Source organism: Amblyomma americanum, chromosome 10 (genome assembly GCF_052857255.1).
Source record: "Amblyomma americanum isolate KBUSLIRL-KWMA chromosome 10, ASM5285725v1, whole genome shotgun sequence".
In the NCBI taxonomy this organism is placed as follows: Eukaryota; Metazoa; Arthropoda; class Arachnida; order Ixodida; family Ixodidae; genus Amblyomma; species Amblyomma americanum.
Genome location: NC_135506.1, coordinates 59,467,320 through 59,478,721, shown reverse-complemented (window position 1 = coordinate 59,478,721; position 11,402 = coordinate 59,467,320). Strand labels below are relative to the sequence as shown.

General features: G+C 45.2%; 1 protein-coding gene across 1 annotated transcript in view; it reads right to left on the bottom strand.

Moving 5' to 3' along the window:
* Positions 1–10,946, bottom strand: part of LOC144108343 (sodium-coupled monocarboxylate transporter 1-like) — a 43,020-nt gene extending 32,074 nt beyond the window's left edge. The window contains exons 1-3 of the mRNA XM_077641602.1: positions 10,611–10,946; positions 3,968–4,033; positions 3,809–3,860 (exon numbers count right to left, since the gene is read on the bottom strand). Coding sequence (XP_077497728.1) covers positions 3,809–3,860; positions 3,968–4,033; positions 10,611–10,946 — 454 coding nt within the window. The remainder of the gene's footprint in view (positions 1–3,808; positions 3,861–3,967; positions 4,034–10,610) is intronic.
* Positions 10,947–11,402: the final 456 nt, after the last annotated feature.

Genomic DNA, 11,402 nt, shown 5'->3' with positions numbered 1-11,402 from the left:
TACGGAAATTAATGCATTTACGAAGAAAGCATGATTGTAATTGCCATGCTCTACATTTGGACAATGCCACATGCGCTCACTCATTCTTTTACCCTCAACCATTGCCTAATGGAATGCCTTACGAGCTTCTGTAACACGTTGTTACTGTTTGACGATAGTATTAACAAGAACCTGTAAATTTCATTCTCTTAGTGGCTATGGCGCTCGGCTGTTGGCCTGAAAGACGCAGGTTCGAACCTTGCCGCGGCGGTCGCATTTCGATGGAGGCGAAATGGTAGAGGCCCGTGCACTGTGCAATGTCAGTGTGCGTTAAAGAACCCCAGCTGGTCGAATTATCTGGAGCCCTCCACTACAGCGCCCCTGATATCCTGAGTCGCTTCGGAACGTTAAACCCCATGAACCAAACCAATACAGGACGACAGACGTAGTTTAGAGTACTTGAGCAGGATGTGTTGCTGGGCTTGTTGGTTTGACAGCGCACTGTGTGTCTCGTCTTCCCTTCGTCTGTCGTCTGCCAGCGCTACAATGTTCAGGCAGTTTAGAGGGTTGGGTATTGTTCTTCGGCTCAGTTTTACCTCCCGTGTAGTGCTGTGTTCTGCACGGCTGAGTTCTCCGAGAGCAGTAGGGGGACCATACAATGGCCATTAATTTTTTTCAGCCTTATAGGTGTTTCATGATCGTTTACACATAAGATTAATATTATCGCTTTTATTTTACAAGATTTCTCAGGTTGTTCGTTATACACGGCCTGATTTAGCAGCAGTTGCTAATTTTCTCGTTTCGCAGTTTCAAGAAAATATCAGTTCTGTCATACATGCGTCGGACCAAGCGATATGACTGAGCCTTTTACAGAAGCAGGACTTTTATTCTCTCTTGTATATCTAGCTTACGTATACTGTCTCCCGGAGTTGCCAACGAGGTACGTCAACAAGCCATACCAGGTCCTCAGTCTAAGAGAGCGTTAGCCTCGCACAGGTTGGTGTCATAACTGCATACAGGGGAATGGCTCGAGCAAACGTTTAAGGCATGCGACACCTGGTGATGAAATGGCGGCACAGATACCCGGGCAAAGATAAGGGTACCGGTAGAAAAACGCTACGCGCATAGGTGCTGCCAGAATGACAGCCTCCTCATCCCTTTACCACTCGCGACTTCATGCCGGAACAGCGTACCCGTACGTTAGCGTTACCAGCCCCATATTAACGCTGAACCTGCATAAAGAATGAATGTGGAGGATGACTGGCCGTGGTGCTCGGACGAGAATCACTCGGAGAGGAATAAACAGTTCGACAGCCCCTATCTCTCTCGCAAGGAGTCCATTGGGTGCCACACTTTGGCACTTGCGGCCGAGCGCTTGGGTCGCAAAAGATTCAGTCCCAGCAAGCAACGTTCACAACGGAGAAGTGTCGATTTATGAAAACTGAAAACTCACTGCCCGCAACAAGGAGCTATGATGAAATTTTTCGGGAATCAAAGTTAGTCCAGTGCATGTACGGGAATTCAATCAGGTGCAATCACCCATGTCAATGACAGAGTTTTTCGAACCATCATGTACTGAGCCCAGCCCTAATTTTTATTCCACTCCACCTAGTGGTATGCACTAACATGGACAAAAGTTGACGGGATGCGCCATCGCGGAAAAATAGTCATATCTGCTTTGCCCCGCTACAAAGCCAGCTGGTATTCATGACGGCGGGTGGAACATGTTCCCTCAATATTCCAGACTGGATCAAGGTGGCTCTCCCGTCGGCTCAGAAATAGATTATTTTCCGTTCAGAACCGTGATCACAGCAAGGCAGCTCGGCATTGCTCAAAACACACGATACTTTATTCCATGGTAACGGGGGACCAACAAGTTGGCCGTTGGGTTGCGCATCTCGCTTTAATAAGGCATTTTTTGTGAAATTGATTGCCTCAGGGCATCAATGGTGGGTGAAGGTGAGGTGAAAAATGTAGTAGCGATTAAATGAATGGAAAAATGCTAGCTGATTTGATGAAGTCCAGAAGAAAACGATGGTCCAGGCAATGTATGAAGCAGGGTTGCTTGGTGAAAGGCCCGCTACCTTCAGGTGCCGGATCTTATCAGATGGAAAAGGCGAGCGGAGAGAGCAGGACCCACGTGGTGTGGTCACGAGGTAAGATAGCGATTTGCGATACAGTATCTGCATCCCGCCAACTTTTTCGGATGACTGTACTGCTCATTCTCCGGATTTTATCTCCTGATGAAATCGAGGGATGAGATTCTTATTTATATATTTCGCATGCTCCCACTGAAGGTAGGAGCGCTGTGTGTGGTGCACCTGGCAGGCAACGCGATGCGCTCAGCGTATACATAGCCAATAAAATTTGTCGCTATTGCAATCACATATTCCTCTGTTACACCAGCGAGACAGATAAATGAAGTGGTACATCGTTCTCTACGCTAGCGATATTTACAAAGAAGAGGGCTTAGCCGGCCTGGTTGGTGCATATCAATGGAAACGATTGAACAGCACTTACAGACAGGACGGAAGAGAGCACAAACGCATGTAATGACTAGCAACCAAATAATTTATTGCGACACGGAATTAAGGCAGCAATATAAAAGAAACACGGCAAGGAAAACAGAAAGTTTGAAACAAATCAGTGAAAGTTCACAATCAGGTACTATCAGTAGTGTCATTGGCTAACATAAGCAAGTTTCTGTGAGAACAGAGTCACCGACAGCTGGCTGACACACATGCCACCGTAGTTATGTATGTTGAATGCTTCGGAGATTGACCGTGATGTCTGATCTTCATATTTGGCGAGGATTATGGCCTCATTAAGGAATGTTTAACGGACTTTGCAGTTCGCACAATGTATGACCATGCTATTTTTGGGTGATTGATTTCTATATCTCTCGCATAACCGCGTCTACGGTCATTGATACAGCGGCCTGTCTCACTAATCTAAAATCGGCCACATAGCAAGGGTGTCTTATATACTGCACCGCATGAACCGCTGACGAAATTCTTCCTGTGCGTTATTTCGCAAGATTTCTTCCTTTTTTCTTGATTGGCTCGCTTGCCATGCCTCTAGGTTTTCCCTAGTGGACAAAAGCTGTTTTACGCCAGCTTTTCTTGCAATCTTCTTCAGATTGTGCGGCACCTTGTGCACATATAGACTATATGCGATGTTATTTCTTTGCGATTAATCAGTGTTGGTGCACACATTGTGACCAAAGCTGGTGCAAAACAGGAACAATCTGGGAGGGATGTCTAAGCGACTCAATAAAGAAAAAATGAAGAAAGCTTGCGCAAAAAAAAATGCACCGCAAGGACTTTGTCAGCGATTGCTGTGGTGTAGTATATAAAAAACCCGTGTCATGTGGCCAATTGTATATCAGTGAGAAAGGGCGCTGTATCCATGAGAGTCTGCGCGAGCAAGCGAAATATACAGAAAATTAGTCACGCAAAAATAACGTGGCCATATATTGTGCGGACTGAAGCGACTATAAAGCATTCATTATTGAGACCATTATGCTCGCTTCATACAAATATCAGACGTCAGGGCTTATCTGCAAAGCATTCAACATGACATCACTGCAGTAACACGTGTCCCCGCCAGCCGTCGGTGGCTCTGATCCCAAAGGAGCTTGCCTATCTTAGCGAATGACACCACAGATAGTACTTGATTGCGGACTTTCCCCGATAAATTGAATCCTTTGTGTTTTGCTAGCCATGTTTCCTTTATATTGCTGCTCTCTTCCGTCCTTTGTGTTAGCGCCGTTCAGCCGTTTCCATCAATGTTGACAAAGATCTATAAAGTAAAAGTGATGCCTGCTTACCCGTCGACACAGCCACCGATGATGCGTAAATGGCTATTGCTCCCACCATTTCCTGGGAAATGAATAAAAAAATTAAAATCCTGCGGAAGCATGTGCTTAAATTGGAAAGGGAAGAAATGGCGTCCTTCCTGCATGCTTGACAAATTCATGCGCACTTACCGACAACAGAATGTAAGTGATAGCGGTTATGACTGAGATAGCCGTGTTGTAGCGCATCCGGACGTACTGCATGAACGACAACAACAAATAAACACTAAGAACACAAATCATTGCTGGAATATCTTGTTTATATTAGCAATTTTATATTAGTGAGGACCCAAGTTGCAAACAGTGAACGCAGGTTTAAACCTGAAAGGCTGTATTCAACTGAAAAGTTCTCGGAGAAAATTTCTTGAAGTAATGTTAACATGAACGGTTGTTGTTGTGTGCATTGCTGAAACTTTTGTAAAAACAACACAAGAGCCTGGCGATTACATCTGTCAGGCTACAGAGTTGAAGGAACAGGAGAAAAAAGTTCAGTGAGGAAGTTATCCTTAACTGAATGAAATACTGGCATTAATAAATATGGTGATAAAAATGAGGGCATCAAAAGCTTAAAGACATATCTGGAGTTGTAGATCTTTTCACTGCTTACAGCCTGACTGAACGCACATGCGTAGTAGATGTCTGTATGAAATGCGTAAATAAGAATGCTGCTGGCCGAGCAAAGTGGAAATATGGCAGCGCCCAAAAAGGCAAATGTGAAAAGGTCTGCACAGAAGGCGTTATCCTTTCTAAAGGCTTCGCTAGGCAAAGTATACAGTGGTCACAAGTGCGCTGATCCATGTACAACCCCACATGTGTGCGCCGCAATAGAAGACGCTCGCTTCCAACAAATTCAAATGTCTTACTTTTCGTCGATTATGCAGTGAGTCAGAGCCTTCCCTTTTTTGTAGCGAAAGCTACATTGGCCACGAACTCGCAGTTTTGTGGTTCCCGCATTCCCACCGTGGTCGCACCGCACCACGTGACCAATCACGTGACTGGTCACGTGACCAACCGCGTGACGAACAACGTGACAACTAGCCTGACAATCAGACTAACCTGGACTTTCAATCAAGATTAACCAAGGCTAACCAAGCAATGCCTTAGCTTACGCTACGTATATCCTGGCATAGCCGAGCTAAGCCACTGCCAATTTTTATCACTGGACGTACAGAACGGCACGGAAGTGATACCGGCAGAAGGCGACTGTGCGTGCTCCGCCAAACGAGGTTGTTTATTAGCGGAATAAATGCTGCTTCTTAATGCTGCGAGGCTATTAAAACTGCCCTTATATGGAACACAGTGGATGAATAACAGCAAATTGCGGACGATTAGAATACGGAAGGTACAATGACTGCTCTGAGTCGATGTAAGGACGCATTCTTTGACATCATTTGCAATGACCTAAAGCCAGTCATTGCACTTACCCTGTTTCCGTCATTGCACTTACCCTGCCTGCGGATGCGGCAGTTTGAGATACGTAGTGAGGGCTTAGAATTACTAAGACGGATACGTGTCCTAGAAGTTTGGCGGAGGCTGCAAGCGGTTGATGAACTGCATCGTGCCGTACTCTGGCTGTTGTTGCAAGGACCGCAGTTAGAGGACGATGACAGTTAGAGTATGATGTATGATCAGTATGGTGTACGATTTCTATGCTGTTGGGTACTTTCCACCCGGAGTAGCATTTAATTTTTAATAATAATAATAATAATAATAATAATAATTGGTTTTTGCGGAAAGGAAATGGCGCAGTATTTGGGTAATATACCGTTGGACACCTGAACCGCGCCGTAAGGGAAGGGATTAAGGAGGGAGTGAAAGAAGAAAGGAAGAGAGAGGTGCCGTAGTGGAGAACTCCGGAATAATTTCGACCACCTGGGGATCTTTAACGTGCACTGACATCGCACAGCACACGGGCGCCTTAGCGTTTTGCCTTCATAAAAACGCAGCCGCCACGGTCGGTCGGAATAATTTCGACCCCAGGTGGTCGAAATTATTCCGGAGCCCTCCACTACGGCACCTCCTTCTTCCCTTCTTCTTTCACTCCCTCCCTTGTCCCTTCCCTTACGGCGCGGTTCAGGTGTCCAACGATATATGAGACAGATACTGCGCCATTTCCTTTCCCCAAAAAACCAATTATATATTATATAAGCCTTGAAGCCGATCACTACACTGCTGTGATGCAGAATTACGACCACTGCTCGACATCTCTGTCATGGTGGCAAAGTAGTTTACTCGGCATTTCCATGGCTAGGTGGCAGCCCTGACCTATTTGCGTTTGATTCAGAGAAATCAAGTACGGAGCTCTTGAAATTATATGCCATACTCTATAAAGGATGGTGAACCGGAACAGCGGAACAAAGAAGTACAGGGTCATCTGCCTGTGGTTCGGTGAAAATTACGAGCCAACAATGGACAAAAATCACGAATACTATATATGTCCATGTGTTTGGACAGATGTCTATGACCCGATGCCTGTGGGCATACTTAGTAATGTGTTCCGAACACTGGATCGCAATAGAGCGCATTAAGCTTGATGAAAAAGACTGGCTCCAATAGCACGCAAAATTTAACAGTTTTTTTTATTCGTATGCCACCGTACTTTAGCAATAGGAGTCAGTCTTCCTAGTTTATTTTATCGTGCCAGTTGAAGTGCCAGACAAACTGTGAAAACTGCAGCACTAAGGGCAGTAATGAAAATAAAGATGTCTCCCCTAGAACAACTGCTTTCTGTCCCCTTAACCCCACATGCACCGAAAGCAAGACGTAAAGACAAAGTGATGCACATTCAGCTGATGTACAGGACACAAACTCTTGACACTGCTGTTAACGTTCAGTCTTTATCAGTCATTATTTTTAAACATTAAACAGGCACAGGAGCTCAGGATGAAGCCTCACATTTTTTCCCAACATGATAATATATTGTGGAACGAACTACATGAAATAGCAATCAGCAAAAATGCTAACATCAGTGTAAACACTACCTGTGAAGGCTGCTTTCAATTTGCTCACCGGCTTGGCAATTTATTTTTTGTATAATAGAGTGCGTGCAGCAGTACTGCTGATGTTCTGATTACAACCAGCCCCCTAGATACACAAATAGCATGCATACATGCGACAAAACAATATGGTTTCATTATAGCCAATTTTCTTAGGTAGCGAAGCTGAGGGACTATTTAACTAATGCTTGTTCTGTTTTTGTTTACTTTAGGCACATAAATAGTATCCGAGAAAACCTTGCAAATGAATGACCAAAAGCTTGTATATAAATTCATCTATAGCTGAAAGTACCCGATTTACTAAGAAGCTCTAGTGGCCTATGCTTTTGTCATAAGTGCCAAAAAGTACAATTTACAGCATGGAACACTTTTGTGTCATGTGGCACTTCAATGGCTGTCAGAAAATGCTGCCGAAGTTTGATATGAAGTGCGAGCTGGTTCGCTTTGCTATGCTTGGCTTCTGAAGAGCAGCTTGTTATACGTAATGTATGGGCAATCCTATAAAGGGTTTCTGTGAAGATCTGTCAAAGGGATTGTGTAATGTGGGAAACCTTTTTTCAATAAAGACCACAATGCTATAGCAAGGTTCAACTGTACAATACAGATCTTCTGCAGCTGTTCGTACACTTGGTTTTTCCAGAAATTGCCCAGCTTTCTAATCTTTGTGTAATGCTCTGTTGGGTTTAATGACACATAGTACTTTCTCATCTTTGAAGCAATGGTGTTAAAGTTGATGAGGATGGCTACAATGGTCCATATCTGACTGATGAGTACAGCTGAGGTCTCTGGTATTGGTCTGTCAAATGTGTGGCACGCTTTTATCCTCTGTATTTGGCGATCTACATGTGATCTGAGTGAGGCAATAATCTTTGTTTCTTCCACTTCAGTGCTTGTAAGCTTTGTCTTTTAGGAATTGAGGAATATTCAATCTTACACTTAGTTTTCTCATGAGGTCTTCAATGCGGAAGCCTTTATCAGCTATTACTGAATCACGCTCTTCAAATTATAAACCAATGAATTCACTCCTCATGACAAATTCTCTGTCTGAGAATGACCCAATGAAAAGTTCTGAAAAAAAAAGACTGAAGCCCATTCGGCATTACCACTACTAATCCTTCGAAACTGCTCCGTGACATGTGCATTGAATATGTACTCGACTGGAACGAAAAGACGACAGCACTTCAAACTGAATCTCTCCGGCCTCTAATATGACTCGTAGACGCATACATTTTAGCAAATGCAGAAAGCATTTTTGCGTGAACCATTTTCCGTAGTACCAACAAAGGTATCATGCAGAACTTCTTGTGCATGGAATTCAGCCAGGAAGAGCTTATTTATCCTGGACACTGTAGATTGTGATGTATTAAATCTATATGTCAAATCTGTTTCAGACAACCCAAGGTATAGTAATACAAGGGCCAAAACAGTTCGTTGTCCACCTGTACCTTGCGCTTATGGCCGTTGCCAAATTTTTCCTCAGCCTCACTGTCTGCATGTAAAATGTGTCATTCGTCCTCTTCTGGATCCAAGAAAACTAGAAGGCGAATGAAGCGCTTATAACCTGGTAATCCAGTGTAGAATGTTATGACTTCATCCGAGTCCTTGTTCAGTTCAATGCAGAATGCTGATGTAGTATACGTTTCTTCTTTGAGCTGACAAGCAAGGTTCTTCTTGTCTTCTTGCAGCTGACATGCAGTTTCTCTGGCTACTATAAGTTTTGCTTCCAGCTGTATGCACTTATTCTGGGATTTAAATTTTTTATGTTCCGCCGCAGCAGTGGTGACCTGCTCCAAATATGTCCCTGAAGAATTACTGAGGGTGCGCCCTCGAGGATTTTCAGCTACTTAACCATCAGTGCTTATGAATGCATCTATCTGCACAGTATCGTTGGTGCCTACAGTCGGCTACGACGTGCTCGCTTCAGAGTTTGTTTTTTTAGCGCCGTGGGTGCACGTTGTTTTGGTTGCTTTCAAATCTTGTTCTTGACAAAGCTTAATACTGATGGCACAGTTGCCTACCGAAGAAGCCTGCAGCCACTTGCCTCACAAGGCACATAGTGGCTTTCGCGGAAGTGCTTCGAGCAAATTTTCGTTTGACTTGGAAGTTGGCACCTTCATCTCCCCGCATGACAATAATCCATTTCTTATCTGACAATATGTAAGTTCGAAACCCACGAAACGGCGCCTCAAGAAACAGAAATCAAAGGGACGCCCCTGAACCCTTCAGAAGGCCTCCACCCACCTACTTTTACCCTCCAGGAGGCCCACCTGCCAAAACCGCACGCAGAAGCGAAGCAAGGAAGTGGCGGCGAAATCAAATTCAAAGATGTCTTGGGAAAGTGTTGAAGGAACAAACGAAATCTGCAACTAATACGCCTTAGGCACATTTGTCGCATCACATTGTTTGATCGCCGGTGCATTGTTTTTACTAGGCGCTCGTGTTAGACGAGGTGAGTCCTCACAAGTAGCGCGTCTTTGCTGCACAGCGGGTATAGTTTATGATACGGTTGAGCTCTGCAAAGCCTGCACCGGACAATCGAGCCGACGCGTTAACATCAGGGTCAGTTGTCATTTCATAGCACTAGTGTGCGGCACCTACCCGTTTAATGCAAGGCTTTCTCGAATAAGCCATGCCTGTACGAAAATCCGCATCGTGGCACGAGGCCGTAATAAAACGTCGAGAGCACTTCGTGCCACTTACGCTTTGGAAAAAGAAAAACACTGTGTCAGAAACACACGTCTAGTCTTAGATAACATGATGTCCACCTTTTACACGCGCATGCTATGCGAGCATACCAAGTTTTAATTATGCGTTTCCTATTGGCCTTCTCATCTGTTTTTCATAGAGGCAGCCTGATCTTTGCCCCGCAAGTCAGCTGAAAGTGAGTGCCCTCTGGGGCGCCTTGCTTCAGGTGCCAGTCTGATAATATAAATGTGCACCAACGGGATAAACATCGCACTGTGCTACTACACTCGTTGCTTCGATCAGAGTAGCAGGCCAGATATTTATTTTTCAGGCCAACCTCTCTGCCTTTCTTATCAATAAACCCCCTCTCTCTCTCTCTCTACAGTTGCATTCAAACACGAGACGGCTGTAAATCAAAATGCAACAATGCAAGCAACACGGCGAAGAGCACCCTAGCATGACTCAATTGTCAGGATGCAGCTGACAAGTATTGCTGACCAGAAAGCTGAAAGCCTCGTGACGCTGCCAATCACGCGGCAAAAACTTCCCCTAATAGATGCTGAAATCTCACTTACGAAGCACCCTTAAAGCACTTACTGGGTCCGGAAATCTGAGATCCCTGCATTTAGGGCTGCACCAAGTGGGAGTACATAGCGTGTTGTGGATACACCGAACGACACCGTTCAAGTAGAAAAACCGCAGGTTCAGGATGATGAGCGGGTGCAGTTTACTCTCATGCAGCAACTGAAAATACTGCAAGTACACGTGAGACGGCGTGCAATTTGTTTTTTATTGAGTTGTTTGGACCCATGTACTGCTCATGTTCTGTCTGCCCAGATGTAAATCTAGTGTCACTTCTTAAATAGTATCTGCGTTTCTTCTTTCAAATTGGCCTTGTACAGTTACAATCTGGTTGACGTAAGTCATTTATGCTTCATAAATTTCGCTTTACTGACATTATTTTTATTTACGAATGTAAAAAGTAGATCTTGGCGTTTCAAAAAGCCGAAGTGGCATTCTGGGGGCCAGCGACAACATCGCACAAAACATCTTAGCGCTACTGTGATGCAAGGAACGATCCAAATTTCACGAACCTGAAAGACCGATGTGATGTTCTGTTGGTACAAGACAGGAATAACGATGCTCACAGCGAATGGAATCAAAACTGCGGTGTTCAAGCAAAGCCAGCCCATGTGGAGTCCGTATGCGTACATGTGCGCCGGCATTCCCACGACACCGGTCGCGGAGCCCACGGTGGCCAGCACAGACGCGGCCAGAGGAAGCGTCTGCAGCGACTTGCTCCCGAGGAAGAGCTCGTCTGTAGTCTGCTCCGAGGCTGCCTTCTTCCTGCAGATGGAAAAGTAGCATCCTACGCCCAGACTGGCGCTCATCAGCAGCGAGAAGGCGATGTAGTCCACGACTTGAGCCATGCTTCCTGCCCGAGACGTTAGAGCTGCGGACTGCGTCCGCACGTGCGGTCTGCCTCTCTCTTCTTAATTTCCCCCGCCGAGCAGCTGCACAAGGTCTGCGGCGGTGGAAGGTAAGAGGGAACAACTAGTTGACAGAGACACTTTGTCACTGTTCGACATGTGCGACCCATTTTGGTGTCCCAGCAGTTCGATACAGGTAAATACCCGGAGCTCGTGTGCCCTCTTCTCGGCCATAGCTGTACGTTTCAATTTCTCCAAGGTATTAGGCACACAGATCATAGTATGTGACACTGAAAACGTGTCCTTTCGCCTTTTAGCCAATGGGAGATTTGAGACCAAGTGGGTGTAGTCTGTTACAATGTCTTCTCTGTGTACGCTCTCATTCTGCATGTGTGTTGGCAGGGAGAACGGGCGCAAGAGAGATGTGACTGTTGCTGTGAGTCACTATAGGCCACA